The sequence below is a fragment of the Cydia pomonella genome, chromosome 1 (genome assembly GCF_033807575.1).
Source record: "Cydia pomonella isolate Wapato2018A chromosome 1, ilCydPomo1, whole genome shotgun sequence".
NCBI lineage: Eukaryota > Metazoa > Arthropoda > Insecta > Lepidoptera > Tortricidae > Cydia > Cydia pomonella.
In genome coordinates this window covers 11,072,854-11,091,966 of record NC_084703.1, presented here as the reverse complement: position 1 = coordinate 11,091,966, position 19,113 = coordinate 11,072,854, and the positions used below count along the sequence as shown (strand labels likewise).

Below are 19,113 nucleotides of genomic sequence, written 5' to 3'. Positions count from 1 at the left end.
TGACCAACATTTGTTCAGCGACTTTAAATAACTTGTCTTTTGATTATTACTAGTACAGTTTAAGTTTTATTCTTAGATTTTATATTGTTATATTTATATAAGGCACGGCAGACAAGCAACGTCAATTACAATGCAATGATGTTAGTGTACATTGAAGATAAGTAATAATACTAATAATTACCTGTTTTCTATGAAAAATAGGAAGACTAATAAATAAATAACGTTTAAAAATTATTAGCAAAAGATATATCGTTTGAAAAGTACCATTGATATATGCTTTAATTATTTGCTCGTGTTACGAGCTCTACCCGGTATTGGAATTATAATAAAATTATTTCTACGCCGTTGGCATGCCAAGAGCTATAATCAAATCATTTAACTTTTCAATAGTAGTTTATAGACTACCACATATTGAAGTTCATTAAAATAGATAGAGTAATACTAAATACTAAATAGAACAGAGTGCGGGCTTAGAAATTAGTTATATTCTAACAGAACAATTTATCTTTATGCTGGCCGTAATATGCGGTTTTTGAACGCACCCTGAGAAGAGGGCGGGGCATGGTATGTGTAAATATGGGCGTAGGTACTATAAATAGCAATGCAGATCCAATTACAGGATCTTAAAGATATACCCCCTTATTCATAAACGTGTACTAAAGTTACGATGCCGCTAATAATGGTTTGTCCCTTTCCGACGTATTGGTATGATGGAAAGGGACTAACGATTATTAGCGGCATCGTAACTTTACACGTTTATGAATAAGGGGTATAGTTTATTAATAAATAGGTACTTAATTTTTTTTTAAGATTGTGCTCTATAAAACTTAAAACGTGCTGACTTTAAATTAATTTACGAGTTTGCTGCTAGTCAGGTAATTTGACAAATTATTTTGAGGCTGTAGTTAGTTATTCATATCAATATAGTATATTATGCAAGCGTATTCATTTTATTGACCGAATCGTCAGCGAAGGTCTATGTTTTGCCTCGGGCAATCTGCTGTCGTATGTCCGGAGGTTCTCATCTACAGGTCGCAATTCTCAACTGAATCTCGTGATATTTTGTAAGCAGGTCCAGTAGCTACATAGATTTTTTCTGTCGTTTAGATTTTTGGAAAATGTTTAAATTGGTGGAACTTGGCATAAAGGACTTACTTAAGACCATTGTGAATACGTTGTAAAAATGTCTCAATGAACTATTTCTTTTTTACATGTTTGAAACTTATCGATCTTATCGCGAGGTCTACAGCTCACGGAGCCACTAGTATTATCTTTCCTTTTACAAATCGTCCATAGGCAACTATCATTGTCATTTTTTATGTTACTGTAGCTAAGTAAATCTTAAATGCTGTAGAGTAGCATTTCCCAAACTATCCGACCCATTGGTGGGTCGCGAGCGAATATTTAGTGGGCCCTAAAACTACTAGGGAATCTGAGCGTCATCAATAACATTTTTTGCCTCCTTTTTACGACGGCCAAGAGGTGGGCCCTGAATTTGACAGTATTTTTAAGCGGGTCGGAGCTCAGTCAACTTTGAGAACCACTGCAGTATGTAGAGTAGGTAAAGGCAGATTTAGAATTTTGACAATGTTTCAAGAAATGGTGTACTTACAAGCGTTCCAGGCGGGGCATGTTTGAAAACGTATCTGCTTGTATCTCATGGATTTCGTTGACGTGCAAGTAGCTGAAATTACAAACAAGAATAAAAACAAAAAGATAGAACCAGACAATGAATAAAATGTATAGATATAAAAAAGACCATCACCTGAAATAGAAGAAAAACTTACTATTATTCAAAAACTTTTCATGATTTTTCATTGTAGCGCACTGAGAAAAATGAAACGTGTACGAAATGAAAACGGCACGGAACATTTCTGGTTATTAAGACGAAGGTGGAAGACCCGCGTGAAATCGCCTTTTCATAGAAACGTAGTCCTGATTTCCCTCTCTGGATATTAATATTATTGACAATATCTTAACACACTTTGTAGTACCACGATTTATTCATTTTAAAAATTAGGAGCGAAAAACAGATAACTCCTAACTTTTATAATAATTAAAAAGCGGCCAAGTGCGAGTCGGACTCGCGCATGAAGGGTTCCGTACCATTTAAGACGTATTAAAAAAAAATCTACTTGCTAGATCTTGTTCAACATTTTACCACTTTGGACACACATTTTACCACTTTGGAACTGTCTCTCGCGCAAACTATTCAGTTTAGAAAAAAATGATGTTAGGAACCTAAATATCATTTTTGAAGACCTATCCATAGATACCCCACACGTATGGGTTTGATGAAAAATATTTTTTTTTAATTTATTGACGTATTAAAAAAAACTATTCACTAGATCTCGTTCAAACCAATTTTCGGTGGAAGTTTGCATGGTAATGTATATCATATATTTTTTTTAGATTTTTCATTCTGTTATTTTAGAAGTTACAGGGGGGGGGGGGACACACATTTTTTCACTTTGGAAGTGTCTCTCGCGCAAACTATTCAGTTTAGAAAAAAATTATATTAGAAACCTAAATATCATTTTTGAAGACCTATCCATAGATACCCCACACGTATGGGTTTGATGAAAAAAATTTTTTTTTTAAATTTTTATGACGTATTAAAAAAAAAACTACTTACTAGATCTCGTTCGAACCAATTTTCGGTGGAAGTTTGCATGGCAATGTATATCATATATTTTTTTTAGATTTTTCATTCTGTTATTTTAGAAGTTACAGGGGGGGGGGGGACACATTTTTTCACTTTGGAAGTGTCTCTCGCGCAAACTATTCAGTTTAGAAAAAAATGATATTAGAAACCTAAATATCATTTTTGAAGACCTATCCATAGATACCCCACACGTATGGGTTTGATGAAAAAATTTTTTTTTTTAAATTTTTATGACGTATTAAAAAAAACTACTTACTAGATCTCGTTCGAACCAATTTTCGGTGGAAGTTTGCATGGCAATGTATATCATATATTTTTTTTAGATTTTTCATTCTGTTATTTTAGAAGTTACGGGGGGGGGGACACACTTTTTACCACTTTGGAAGTGTCTCTCGCGCAAACTTTTCAGTTTAGAAAAAAATGATATTAGAAACCTCAATATCATTTTTAAAGACCTATCCATAGATACCCCACACGTATGAGTTTGATGAAAAAAGATTTTTTGAGTTTCAGTTCTAAGTATGGGGAACCCCCAAAATTTATTGTTTTTTTTCTATTTTTGTGTGAACATCATAATGCGGTTCATAGAATACATCTACTTGCCAAGTTTGAACAGTATAGCTTTTATAGTTTCGGAAAAAAGTGGCTGTGACAGAATCGGACAGACAGACGGACATGACGAATCTATAAGGGTTCCGTTTTTTGCCATTTGGCTACGGAACCCTAAAAATCGAAAAAAATATTTTTCATAATATCAATATCCAGGGAGGAAATGGGGACTACGTTTGTATGGAAAAACAGCCGTCCCCTTTCCTCTTAAAAACAGTAACATGCCATAAGGATCAATTAACATACTAAATTATAATTGAAATTTACTCGATTAATTGTAGTGCTACTCAAGCTAAGTGCTTACTCAAGTAATTTACACTATCGAAATGTGCAATTTACTTGTAATTACCACTTCTCCAGTCATTCATAGTAGAATCGTATTCGTATTAGACGTAGCTGAGTGCACACGCTTGTGTGATTATCTGATTATCCTTTGAGCTCCAATGACGCGATTGATTAAACTACAAATCCCTAGGTGGGTAATAATATAGTGCCTACTTGAAAGGATTCGCGGTAGTAACTTGAGCGCGACAATGGCATCAGTTTCTGTATCAGTCTATCGGCGGGGCCATCGACTGGCTCCTTTTACGGAGGAGTCTCTTATCTCATCACGGCGCCTATCGAGGTTACGATGCCTGCTCAGCTGCTGATGTAATATTTGTCATGCCATGTCACGAAGCGCTTTTCATTAGTCAGGTATGAATTACCCTTGATACATACCCGACCCGACCCCGGACCCGGGTACGTCCTTAAACTACGTCCACAAGAGAGGTATGGGCATTGTGAATGTCATCTCGCTTAGTCTGGTAGGGCACAGCACAGCGGATGTCATTCCAGATCTAGAGCAGAACCCAACTGGGGAAGTACCTCCACCTTACAGAAAATCGCAGCCAAATAACACTAGACCCTACTCATAGTGTTGTGTTCCTGCCGGTGAGTAAGGTTGCCAGAGCTCAACGAGGAGCGGGAGGGGGTTAGGGTCAGCAACGCGCATGTAACTCCTCTGGAGTTGCAGGCGTACATAGGCTACGGATACTGCTTACCATCAGGTGGGCCGTATGCTTGTTTGCCACCGACATAGTATAAAGAAAAAAAAAAACTACATGTAATACATTAAAAAAATATTTAGATTGATAATATTATGATTTTAAGTAAATAATGAACATTTTAATACAATCAGTTAGAAAAAAGTTTACACTCTGCCTGTTGGTAAGCGGTAGGCCTATGGACGCTTGAATTTTATGCGCGTCGCATTACAGATCCTTTAAAAACATGCATATTTTTTGTACATCCCCAGTCTGTCCCTCGGAAAAATTTCACAGCGGGAGGAAATTCCTCTGAAACCGCCCTGAACTTTATTTTATGCCCTAGGTACTTCCGCTGTGCTTTCGTTACATTTTTGTTCAAAATTCAGTTTGAGGCGAATTCTCGCTATATAAAATTGTTGAAATTAATGTATGATATAACATTGCGTTCGGCATTTGCGAACAAGGTAAACAAATCGATACTAACTGCAGTTATTACAATTTAGGTAAACAACCACATTTAGTTATCAATTAGGGCACTATATTGATCCGAAATAGCAAGCTGTAGCTATATTTCTATGTATAATTAAACGTTGCATATAGCGTTGTTGTAACACGGGCATTATAATTTAACTCAACGAAACAATTGAAAACTGTGACATATCAATGTCATTTTGAACATCAGTCGTCCGAGATAGTATTTACGTTTAGTAGCAAATGTATTAACTCATATTTAACACTAATCAATATGCAAACAAGCCAAGTGTACACGCTCGTAGGGGCCTTATAAGATAAAAATTATATATTGATTATCTCCGAAATGGAGTTAATTAGAATACCGGTGTCTTTGAGAAAGTTACTTAATTTAAGCTCAGGGATGCATCCTTGAAATTAACGGAAAAAAACACGGTGTATATATTATATTTTTAAACGTTCTTACTTAGTCACCTAACCACAAATATATTATCAGTGTCAAATTGACATACCTATTCGCTAACGTCTGCGTAACTTACTTTCTATACATCTCGCTCGCACTAATATGCCAATACGAAATTAAGTTACGCTCAGGCTAGCAAATATGTAACTGGTGGTAGCCGTATATGAATATAGTCTATCTTCTTACAAAGTAAGTTGCCAGAAATAGAGGACATATGTACAATTGCCTGCGTTCACCGTGTTCTGCGATACTCTATTGAATGCCTTGCAGGTAGGCAGTAGGTAGGCATTAACGGATTTTTTTCTTAACTGGAACACCGCGAGCGCAGGCGATTGTACATTAATTTCCTCTTTGTACATTTAATTAGAGTTAGAAGGGTTAACTTACAGTTGTTCCAAATGCGGCAAGCCTTTAAAGACATCAGGGTCGATAGTCTTTATGCGGTTCCTGTAGAGATAGAGGTACTTGAGGCGGCGCAAGCCGTGGAAGGCGCCGGAGCGCAGCGCGCGCAACTGGTTGTCGTTGAGGAGCAGCGAGCGCAGCTGGTGCATGTGCGAGAACACGCCTCCCCCGACGTCGTAGATCTTGTTGAAACGGAGATCTCTGCAACATTAACATCAACTTAGGGGCGGTCCTTCCAACGTGGTGTTAATTTCGCGGCACTAACGTGATGGTTATTCGTTGAAATGTAGGGGAATACAACTTAGTATAGCATTATATTTTATCGTATGTACGGCCAGATTGCACGTTAAACTATAAAATGACAATTTAAAAGGCTAATAAAATTAATTTTAAACGCTTTTTGGTATTCAGTCCGCCTTCTGTAGGATAAGTTTTTCTGAACGTAGAACGGAATGGCGCGAAACTGTGCATAAAAAGGTAGAGCAATACGAGCAGCGGCGCTTGGAAGACCTGGATGCCAAGCGCCATCTCCGTAAGACGCGACCGAGGCCCTCGTATACCTACATACCTACAACAGCTGGCCAGCTTCATTGCGCACCATGCGATCGCATTTTCAAAACCAAATTTGGCTTTGCAAGTCATATTAGAGCGTTCCATGTTTCCGATTTCGATGGATTTCGTTTCGGATACGGCGAGGAGGACTATATATATATTAACTTTAAGGTACAATGGACACCAAAGAATGTCGCCATCTGTAACGCTTTCATTTCGCACTCCAGGTTGCCAATAATTTCGTCCTTATTGTAAGGCTAGCGTCACCAGCGATTAATTCTATCAATAGACAGTAGAAATACATATACAAAATAACACACGTTACTTTTTTCTTTTCTTTGTATGGACTTAAGGGCGGTGCATACGTTATTTGTCTTACTTTATATGTTTAGTTAGATACTTTTTAGGGTTCTGTACCCAAAGGGTAAAACCGGGACCCTATTACTAAGGCTCCACTGTCCGTTTTTCTGTCTGTCACCAAGCAGGTTGTCTGATCTCATGAACCGTGATAGCGTCTAGCAGTTGAAATTTTCACAGATGGTACGGCACCCTTCGCCCGACTCGCACTGGGCCGGTTTTTAAATAAAATCTACCAGGAACTGCTCATTTGTTTATTTCGTACTTAACAGTCCTCAAAGATGTATAATCTAATTAATATGTAATGTGAATTGTGTCTTTGTCATGCGAATAGTTCATATTTTTAATCACAGTATTATTCCAAACAATACAATAATTCCCGGAATCTCATTTTAAAAATACTTAGCATTATTTAAATCATGAAATGTACCATAGTTCAAATTACAAAGTAACGTAGAGTCAGGTTTTACATACAAATAAGATATATTTTATTTAATTATATCTAAATTAAGCTATTTAGAGAATTAACACGCTAATAATTACACTAAGTCATCATGCAATCACATCTAAACTAAATAAAATATCAATTGATAATTATTTTAAATACAGTTTATGATCAGCAGAAATAGCAATACCGTAGAGCCTCAATAATCCGTGCACAGGCTAATCCGAACGTCGCTGTAATCCGAACCGCCGAGTGACGCCTTTCTTTGAGAGGCAAAGCCTTTGCTTGGTCAATAAATAGAACCCGACAGAATAAATTAGATGAGTTCTTAAAATGATTTCGCATTTCACATCACAATTATGTAGTGTTAAGTAACTTTGTTAATAAGTTTCTTCCTTTTTGTAATTTTGGAGTCTCATTGATTATATTTTTTAATATACTTATGTTGTATATCTGACATACTATAATCCGAACGCTCCGTGAGTCCGAACAGGGAATGTTTTTTGAAGTACGGATTATCGACGCCTTACTGTATATAAGGGAGAGGAACCCCGCCTAAACCAGGTAGGCGCTATTTTATTGCAAAATTAAGTGGAAATGACACAGAATGCATATACCGGAATGATTACTTGAACAATTTGAACACTCCCGAGTTTTAGTAAGTTCCGATTGGCCACAGAGTTACGATATAATGTAACTAGATGAGTTTGTTAGAATAGAACTAGGAAAGAAATGTGTCTTCGAATAATTCAAAAATTAGTACACCTATCTACCATAATGTTGATAATACCATATTGTATTGTTCTTATTAAACCCCAAAAGACGATCCTACCTAAAACATCTTCATGAAAATGTTGCCAAGACGAGACCATATTGCTCGCACTGTCAAAAAGTTATCAGATCACATGTAGAGCCATCAAGCTTCTAAATCTACACGACCTAGTTTGCGATGAGTCTCATTAACTCTTCACCTTAATCCAAATATCGCTGAGCATACGTTTGTGCCATATCCATTTTTGACCAAAATCATTATTTAATGATTTATAAAATAACAAAACATAATTGACACTTATCGGTTTAAAAAAATCAGCCAAGTGCGAGTCGGACTCGCGCACGAAGGGTTCCGTACCATTACGAAAAAAAATGGCAAAAAAATCACGTTTGTTGTATGGGAGCCCCCATAACTATTTATTTTATTCTATTTTTTAGTATTTGTTGTTATAGCGGCAACAGAAATACATCATCTGTGAAATTTTCAACTGCTAGACGCTATCACGGTTCATGAGATCAGACAGCCTGCTTGGTGACAGACGGACAGTGGAGTCTTAGTAATAGGGTCCCGGTTTTACTCTTTGGGTACAGAACCCTAAAAAGTGACACAAGAGAACATCATGTTCTCGTTTGATTGTATTATTTTAGTTTTGGACACTTAGAGACCTTATACACCTCTAAGATTTTATTTTATTTTAAATTTTATTTTATTTTAAATTTCATTTTATTTTAATACCTATTTTAATGATTTGGACACTTAGAGACCTGTACATCTCTAAGTCAATTTAAATTTATAATTTAGTTTTATAGGTAGGCACTCCTTATGAATAATATGTAGTCGCGTTTATGTAGCGCTATGCCGTCTTTAATGTAACTTACAAGCACAAATGTTGTATCTCACATTTTTTTTATTATATTTATATTAATACAACCCGGCAGCTTGAACATGTCATGCTCGCTTAAAAGTCTTTACTTACGGTGGCGTCGTTGATCGGGTCGCCACTTTCCCGAATGAAGGTTGAGGGAGGCGATGGCTGAGATACACGTCATACTCGTGAACGGGTGCTGTTTGTGGAGACCGGTCTGTTTAAGCTTACACGGGGTACAGGTTATGTTAAAGTATGTAACTTTACTTTTGAGTGACATTAACGTGAGACACTTCATTCGGTTCTTGTCTGTTTTAATTTTTTTGTCTTTTAATTATTTATATAAGAATTCAAGCCTTGGCGACCCTCTACATCTCTAAGGATAATTTAATATATATTTTTATATTTTATCTCAGACACGTAGAGACTTATACATCTCTAAAGAATTTTAGTATTTTATGGTTTTATTTTTTTATCATAGTTTTTTTTGTGTAATTTGACATTTAGAGACAGTATACATCTCTAATAAAGTATTTATTATTTCATAGATTCGATATTTGTAATTGTTTTTTTTTTAATTTAATGTTTGTAAAAATGGACATGTAAAAGTGCCCCTGTGGCCTATTTGCTGAATAAATGTTTGATATTTGATCTAACTAAACATATAAAGTAAGACTATTATTATATTTAATATCTATATTAAATATAATAATAAATTGTGTATTTATTATCTTTAATATCTATTAGTCCAGAGGTTGTAAAATAAAAGTGTATCGATTTAGCATTGTTACAGACAGTTCCCAATATCTCGCATTATTTAAAGCGAACAATGTTGTCAAGACTTTTGATTCAAAAATAAAAACGATACATAAAATTTCACGTGAGAACGGAAATCGTCCGTTCTCACGTGAAAAGAGGAATACAAATACAATAATAAACCCAATCAGACCAGCACATCGCAGAAACATTCCAGACACGTAACGGCTGACCAATTTGGTGTGACACCCAAAACAATACCTTAATTATTGCAATCAACCCCTTGTAGCTTCACCAGAGCGCCTGGTTCCACTGACAACACGTTCTGGTACACATTTAGGTATGCATAGCATAATTAGTCGAGTACGCGAATGATATGCGATTTTTATTGTAAGACTATAATGAGTTGGTTAAAACCTGCTAGTTAAAAAAAGTTAGGTAGGTATTTGAAAAAAGTGTTAGCTGTCTTCTTTTTGGCCACGACACTCATGTGTTAAACCAGTGGTGGGCAATCTTTCTACACAGGGGGCCAGAAAGTTTAGGAAATTTAAAAGTAGGGCCAGAATTGCAGCAAAAATGTATTTTGATGTGCGGTTATCGTGGATCAACTCCATAAGTATATTAATTATTTCATAGGAGCGGCGGCGGGCCGAATAAAATCCTTTCGCAGGCCGGAGTTGGCCCGCGGGCCGTACCTACTTTGCCCACCACTGTGTTAAGCGATTATGTACAAAAAAATATACACTCAATAAAAAAATCACTTTGTAAAAAATCCGGGACTTAAGTATAAAAATACTATTATGCAATTACTCCATTTGTAGATAATATGATAGTACTTCTAAGCTAACTCTGCGCCGATTTTTATAAAACAAAGCGTGAAGACTCGTGAAAAACCTCATAGTTTCATAGATATTTTGTCATTTTTAATGACTTGTTACACTTTGTCACTGAAAATGCCATGAAGAGTTTGCTTGAAACGGCTGCTTGTTGTATACAAGGTGTAACATAATAGTAGGGATCCGTTTCAGCGGGCATATCCGGTATCGTGTTCTGATTAGGAAAAGATTGAAGAAATCATTTTTTATGCCAAAATTTTTTTCTCGTCATAAAATTTTATCTTCTACTTTTTACCGAATATACTTTCCATCCACTCCACTATTTTTGTTATACCTCGTAGTATTGTAGATAGGTATGTATTTAACTAGCTTTGTCATAAAAGTTCTTCTATTACTCAATAGCGAATAGCAAACAAAGCCGTAGTGTCGTCTTGATGTGAAGATATTTATAGTACAATAAGTTTGGCGTGTTTTATTACTTTCGTCAGAAACAATAAATCGTGGGATACGAATTTCTGGGTTACGATTACAAGGTCCGTAAAAGTGACAAAAGTGTTACGTAATATTATTTGGATCAGCTTTCTGAATCTTATAGATGTTGGTATTATTTGAGGTGGAATGTAGGCGTTAAACTAATAGCAATAGAAATTCATTCTAAGAGTATGTGGGCTTAAAATTCCATTCCATAAAAATATTTAGGTACTCTTTCCAGTTAAACGAATTAAAGTGTCGAATCTTTCAACATTTTCAAGTCATTATTATTCTTCTCTTTATGTACAGTCAGCGAACGCTTTTGAACTCGAACTGTAGAGATATACAGGCCAAGGCCAGGCCAAGAGAAGGAAAAAATGTTGTATGAGATTATGAAAAAAAATGTATTATTTCTATTTTTTTAAATGTATTTGTATATGAAAAGTTAATGTTATTGGTAAAATTAGCATTTTCAATGAATTTTCACTTTATCATAAAATCTAGTTTTGCTAACTGTTACTTGTCACTATTTGACATCCATCAATAAGGTTATTTAGACTACGCCTCATAATGGCATCGCTATCAAAAAGGCGTTTATCACCATGTAACAGTATGAAGATATTTTTTTATAATAAAAAAAATACTATTTGTTCTTTAAAAGTGATCAGGAATACACTGTTTAAACCTGACGGGTTCCTCGTGTGGCACCGTGTATACCCACATGCACAGTAACGGTAGAAGATACTTTTGGCGCGTTGTTTTATCCGCTCCCTACCTACCTCTGACTGCAACAACGGGAGGAATCCTAATAGTACATTGTGCAACGGGGGGATAAGTGTAATTTTGGAAGCGAGGGAATTAAAAACCCGAGTTTGCAATATTCTTACCCCCGGAGTTACACACAATGTTTTTAACTTAATTTTAAAATTTTAAGTGAAATAATTCTTAAAAACGGTGACATATTATAGATATATAATTTCTTGGCAGGTGAGGCATCGAAGGCACAGACCTATTCGGCATTCAGCTACAATTGAAAATTATGTAAAAATATTTTAAACGGCTGCTAAATTAATCAAATTAAATAATTTTCAACATAAACAAAAATATTAATTTATAAACGTCAGTATTTTAAAAGTAAAACTCATTTATGCTACTTGGTACGTATGAATAAGTGACATAATTTAAAAATAAAAAAAGCTATAACTGCCTAGTGAGCCCTAGGTTTTTTTTTCACAATCCATAACTCCCGCGGGAACAATATAGACCTCTGTCCTTCAGTACACCTACATGAAATAAGATCTTTTTCGAGCAAGTGTGATAAAAAACATATTGTTACACTACTTGGTCGGTAAGTATCAACGATATCCTATTATTTTACAACAAGAATGCTTATATTGGCAGTCCGTTAAGCCAACATTTTAAAACATTATATTTATTATCATATAGGCCTATGCCGTTTATCCTGAATTAAATAGGTAATAACATAATCTATGCCGGATGCCCACATTGACCTTAAAGATCGGAAAAAAACCGCGGACAGACAGACAGATAGACGATCGGCGAAATTAAAGAGTTCCTTGTTCAATACTGAACCCAACAAATGTGCAGTCAGCGAGAAAAAAAATATTTTTTCACGCCAGTGAAATATATATAACTATTGAAATTATTCGAAATACCGCTAATCGGTCTAAGCATACGTATGTAACTACCTACTTCACATTAAGTAGATACTATCATAATAATTTTTCAGTCTATAATGAAAATGTATTGACTAACTAACAACAGCAATAACTAACTGCCTTTTTCATTAACAATAAATTTAGTTTGTGGTCAGACTGGTGGCTACGAGAGCGTTAGATGGGTAATGGGGAAAATAAACCAGACATAATCGTATATTATGTTTTCAGTCAGATTACTCCACTCTGTTTCATTTTAAATTTTATAAATCCGCATAGTTTCGTTTTTAAAAATAGCTAAAAATAAATACGCTCTGTGAACCTTTACTTTAAAGTGTTTGTATTGCATTCAATCTCCATCTGACTGTTTATAATTATAAGCTTCTGGTTCTCCCGTGTAGTTTCAGCGCATTATTTTACTTATTCCTATACTATCTCTACAGATATATTTGCACGCACGTAGAAGTACGTATAACATGTTAGTGCAAGTTACAGGTACAGAACAAGGTACGTCTTACACAAGGCCGCATTCATAATCAAACCCAACGGGGTTTTGACCATTATCATTTTAGATTTCACGGGCCTATAAATCCCGGTCTTTATCTATTATAATAAAACTTATTCCAAATCCTAAATGTTGAATACGCTCTCTAATCTAATTTGTACTGAAATTGTGATTTATTTAATGCTCGCTAAGGCGAAGTTATGTATTAAAGACGAATTTAAGGTAGGTACTTATGAACTGAACTGAACCATTGATAACGGGGTTTGGTAATGATATAACGACACTACACTACTCAATGTATGTATGTCAAATATGCATTCATAAGTGCCTAACTAAAACCTGTAAGCTTGGCCTTAGGCTCATCATCAGCCTGGTAGAAAGTGACGACAGAGCCTAAATGTGAAGCTGGTATGAGGTGAGACCGAGATCAATCGATGGTCAGTTTATAATAAAAACAATTAAGCTATGATGTCCTATAAACGCCATCGGTCGCTACCAGCGTCACGTCCTGCGCTGCGTCACTATGCTTACTACGAACGTAACGCAACTGCCACTTTCGTACTATGAAAGAGTGATAGAGAGACACAAAGCGTTTCGTTGTCGTAGCGATAGCGATTGTCACCTTGGCTAGGCCGGCAGTTTCTTTTTTCGAACTGTCAAAACGTTTAACCACTATGGAATTTATATGAAAACTGCTACAGTGACGTCACGGTCAAGTCACCTACTTTTTTAGGGTTCCATACTCAAAGGGTAAAACGGGACCCTATTACTAAGACTCTGCTGTCTGTTCGTCCGTCTGTCTGTCTGCCCGTCTGTCACCAGGCTGTATCTCGTGAACCGTAATAGCTAGACAGTTTTCACAGATTATGTATTTCTGTTGCCGCTATAACAACAAATACTAAAAAGTACGGAACCCTCGGTGGGCGAGTCCAACTCCCACTTGTCTAGTTTTAGTCCAGTAGGTACAAATTGTTTTACATAAATTACTACCTAGTGTCTCGTTTTTCTAATATTTTCTGGTGCTTTATTTCGTGCATGGTGTGAAATGGAATATAATTTCTATGAAAATTTCGAACACGGCTGGTTTTTTGACCGAGCGAAAGCAAAGGTTTCTGTTTTAGCTTGAGCAAAAATTATTTCGTATGTCCGGATGTTCTCGTCTACAGATTGCCTCTCCAACTGATTATCGTGAAATGTGGTGAATACAATAAGGTTCTATAACCGTGATCTACCTACGCCCTCATAGTTAACTAGTTTATAAATATGGCTATTGAGTTGACTAGTAGTGACCGAGTGATATATTATATGGCCTAGTGGGGTTTAATCTGTTGGTTAATATGGCATGGATCAGGGCGCGCCACGCCGCCGCCGCGCCTCAGACAGCCGATTCACTGCCATTGTCAACTGTTACATGGCTGAGAGCATACACAACAATGCGTATTATTTGTGGCCTTCGATTCAAAGTAATCAGTATTATAGCCAAAGGTATCCTCTAGTCAAGGTTAAACTCAGCTTACATCGGGGTACATCCCCCGTATTATTATTAAAAGTAGGTTGTTCAAAGCTAAATAGACGAGGATCGTATTACATTGGACCTAAAGTCAAACTTTGACTTGTGCCGGATTTTTGTGTTTATAGGTAATCATATCAGCCCGCGTAGCCAACATGCCAATCGTTAACGCTCCGTAGCGAACGAAACTCGGCTGTCACTGTCGCAAGAGTGATAACTCTTTGCTTCTTTGAAGAGTGTTAGCTCAATGCGACAGTGGCAGTTGCGTGTCGTACGGAACATTAACGATTGGCATGTTGGCTACGCAGGCTGGCATGCCTGTAAACTAAAAAATCAAGATGCCTAAAGTACCTACAGTTTTGTAAGGAACACAAGTAAAAAATATAATAAATAACTAAAATCTTATTTAAAAATAAAAAAAATACTACATAACTTCGGTGATATTATGTTATACGAGTATATGGTATCATCAAGCCGGACTGATGATGGAGAACTATGCTAGCCATAGATGGCACTGTATCGATTACTCATTGGGTTTCGTGTTACTGCTACTGACGTGCTACTTGTTACTGACTCTCCCGTAAGTACATTCTCTATATTTTTTTTAATATCAGAAAATGCATAAATATGTAGCTATTATTTGTAAATCATAGTTGAAATGAAGAGAACGGATAATATTACCGGTTTTTATAGATGGATCATGTATCAAGCATAATACATATTCGCATTTATTCCTATTTAAAAATATGATTTTAATTTATTTTTCTTTGCTCCAATCGGTGTTGTGAGGGGAGGGGTGCAATGAAGCTATTAACAAATCAATGTTATATTATTAAAATCGGAAAATACTCTAATTTCATAGGTACGGGGGCCCATTTCTTAACGGTATTAGTCTAATATTATTAGTGTGTTGCCATTGTAACCCATACGACGTGACAGTTCATGGACTAATAATATAGGGCCGATTTAGACGGCACGCGGACTCGCATGCGATTTTAATTACATTGCGGACTATTGAGGTTACAACTAATCCGGCGACCGATCAAATACCGCAATGTAATGAAACTCGCATGCGAGTTCTCGCACCGTGTAAATGAGCCCTAGTCTAATACCGTTCGATAAATGGCTATCACATCATGCTCCTTATAAAACAAAGTCCCTCGCCACGTTTCTCTGTCTGTATGTTCGCAATAAACTCAACAACTACTTAACGAATTTTCATGCGGTTTGCGGGAGTGATTCTCGAGTAAAGTTTAGGTGTATAATTTGTTAGGGTTTTGTCGTTTGAAATATAACAACACAATGTATCATCTCTCTTTCATTGCTCTACAAAAAAATCCGCGATGGCATTATCTTTAAGACATCCTATACCCATTACGTTTTACTCCCCGTGCGAAGCTGGAGCGGGTCGCTAGTTAAGTTAACCAATAAAATGGTGGCTCTGCTCTGACCTGACCGATACAGGTCTCACTCAAAAGTTTCGTTCATTCCATTCGTGCCAGCTTTCGTGAATCAACCTGTACGTTTAACAGTCGGAAATGTTATCCTTCCAGCAATTTCAGCACAATTTAATCCGTGTCTGTGGGATTGTCGGACTGGTTTCCCAGGAATAATTTCGACTGGTCAAAGGGCATTTACCGTTGTACCTACATACGTCTGCAATAGTAGATTATTAACTAATGTATGAATGGCAGCGAATTAAATCGAGTTAGTTAGCCGAAACTGAAACTAACACTCCAATTACTTATTTTTATCTTACCGCGCCAAAACGCTTTTCCATACAAACGTAATCCTCATTTTCCTCTCTGGATATTTACATTATTGACAATATTTTGACACAATTTAACGTAAATATATCAACCGCAGCTATGACTATTCTTTTTTTTTTTATACATTATAAGAGTTAAGAAGCATTTGTGTCGTTTCCAAGCAAAAAGTCCCATTTGTCGTAAAAAGATACAAGCAAATTAAACGAAGGGGCATAGCTACGGTTAATATATCAATATGATTTCCATAATGTCAACATCCAGAGAAGATAATGGGGACTACATTGATATGTATGGAGAAGCGGTAATCCTCTTTCCTCATAAGCGTAATCGTCATTCTAGACCTGTGGTTGTCATGTAACTAAAACGCCATTGAAACTATACACTCGGTATTGAAGCCTGATTACTGGGGGTGTCAAAGGCAGAATGTGGTTTTGGATGCTTGTTTACGTTCTGCAATGTACATATGTGCATTGGCCTATATGGTTCAACGGATTTCCATAGACTTATACAAGCCGGCTGCTGCTCTATTCAACATTAAAGCTCTGCTGAAACCAACGTTAAATGGTGCCGCTGCCGTGACAATTAAAAGGGGTAAACCATGCATCTTTTCTGACATCCATACCATACCTACTGGCTCGGAAGCAGCTGAGATGTAAAAAACAAATGTTTGTTTATTTTATTAATTTTCACTCATTGTAATCAATTGACTTAGTAATGGGACTCATATAATACTCAATAATGTTTAATCCAGTCGCATAATAAAATTGCATACTTAAGACTTTTATTGTTGAAAAAATAGATATGGGCTCGAAAAAAAATTGACAGAAGGTAGACATTGACGGAGCCGCGTTACATTTCATAGTGTACTATACACTATACATATAGTAATTTAAAAAAGAAAATGTATATTTTTCGCTTCGTGTAATTGATATTTCTTGTATTTCAATTGTGTTATTATAGTTTCGTTTGTACACGCCATAAAAAGGTCAAATACGGCTTTCTCTGAACGGATGGTTTCCTATGGCAGCTTTTTGATGCAGATGGGGAAAAAGGGTTTTCAGCCTCGGCGACTTGTGAGGTTTCGTAACTGTCTAAGTTTAGATACCTGGTAAATCAATTTTGGTATAATTTTCAATGAAACCAAAGATGTAGAATTCGATAATGATACAAATATGCCATTAAAAATACAAGAAATTTTAATTTCTATTACTATAAATGGTGTTATGTGGATAATAAGTAATTTTAGGGAGATGCTTTGGTTCAGCGATATAATATAGCTCTTTAATTCTTTATTACTAATATTTTGAGTGACTTAAATCTTGTTTGCCATACGTTTAAATAAATATATGACAACATCTTTTTATAACAAGTGTGTTTATAAAAATTAAAACGGCGTGCGAGTGTACTCGTAATAAAAGCTGTAGGTATGCTATTGACTGCCATGGCATTGCGGATGATCTGAAATTGCAATTGAAAATGTTAACATTTCCGGGCATACCCGGATGCCCTTTATCTACGCCCAAAAGCCGAAATATTACTAAAAGTAAGTTTTTTGACAGTTTTTCAAATGCCGTTTATCTTTGAGTTTTTCAAATGCCGTTTATCAGTTCTTCTTTTTTTATTACTATATTTTTGGAGCATTCTGGCAGTGCTCTGTGTCATATATTTGGTAAACATCTGAGATATACAAGGCAGGTTGAGACACCTTGTTGCAACTCACCTCGTATTTTTAGTTTACGTTTATCAGAAGCTGTTCATATCAGACTGCTGAAATTATATTTTTCTATTTTAGTTTAGAACTTTGATTGTCAATAAAGGTTTAAAAAAATAAGTGTGTTTATAATGCTCCAGTCACCGACAAATACGCTACCACAATCGGTATTTAAATAGTTATTTGTGTCCCAAGGGAGGAAAAGTAGGAAATTGCGTGCCGCGTGTAAAATTGTTACCCGAGCCGAAGGCGAGGGTGGCAAAAACGCGGGATGGAATGTCCTACGTTTCCTCCCGTGGTGCGATACTATTTTTCTGCTCGACGACGGCGGAAAGCGGCAACTTTGTTTAGCGCAGCGTGAGCAAAGTTGACGCTTTCCGCCCGGAGGGCAGAAAAATATATAACCATCTTAAAGACGAAATTAAAAAGTAAAGTTGTTAATTGAGCTGCTGTTAACGATGAAAATGTTTCAATAACACCAGTGTGCTTTTTATTTTTTTAATTCATAAATTACAGGTATGTGTGTCAACTTATCTCAGCACTTGTTTCAAGTTACCTCGGTAGTAGGAGAGTTGAAAAAGACTTGATGCTAAGAAGAGATGTTTACGACAATATGGTATTTATATTCTACTGAAATTTTCCGTTAGATGACACAGATTTTGCAAATACATATAGCTTCTAATACAGAGTTATACAATACAATACAACTCTCTTGCAGTCATGCACATATTATCATAGTTTGACTACCATTTCATATGGATCTCTCTCAGTTGCAAGAGATCCCTTAAGGGGATAAGTTCGCTTTGTACACATTTACTGTATTTTCTCTATGTTATGTACTTGTTTTGTGCAATAAAGTGTTTACTACTTCTACTCTCCTAGGTCTCCCCTACATATGGGGGATTTTCAGAAAATGCTCTGACTAGACGAGAAGTCTAAGCTTCATTTCTGCTGATCGATGAATTTGATAAAACCTTCAACCAATTTGACTACATTCGCAATGTAAACCCAAAAAATAAGCATGTATTTATGCGTAACTGCTATAACTATCTTTCAGGAGGTAATTCCTTACATAACATTTATCTAGCTCAATCGAAACATAAATTGCCTCAATGTTTTCCTCTGTTTGATTTTAAAATATGAACCAAGTTATTTACAGAATTTGTTTAAGTCTTATATCTAACTGCTTGTCTACACGGCATAGTTCCGTCCATAGCCCTGTAACGAGGGCCTACCGCGAACCACGTTCT

General features: G+C 36.1%; 1 protein-coding gene across 1 annotated transcript in view; it reads right to left on the bottom strand.

Moving 5' to 3' along the window:
* Window positions 1-19,113, bottom strand: part of LOC133534500 (peroxidasin-like) — a 70,040-nt gene that overhangs the window by 13,273 nt on the left and 37,654 nt on the right. Inside the window, exons 2-3 of the mRNA XM_061873659.1 lie at window positions 5,624-5,839; window positions 1,613-1,684 (exon numbers count right to left, since the gene is read on the bottom strand). Of these exons, the coding sequence (XP_061729643.1) occupies window positions 1,613-1,684; window positions 5,624-5,839 (288 nt within the window). The remainder of the gene's footprint in view (window positions 1-1,612; window positions 1,685-5,623; window positions 5,840-19,113) is intronic.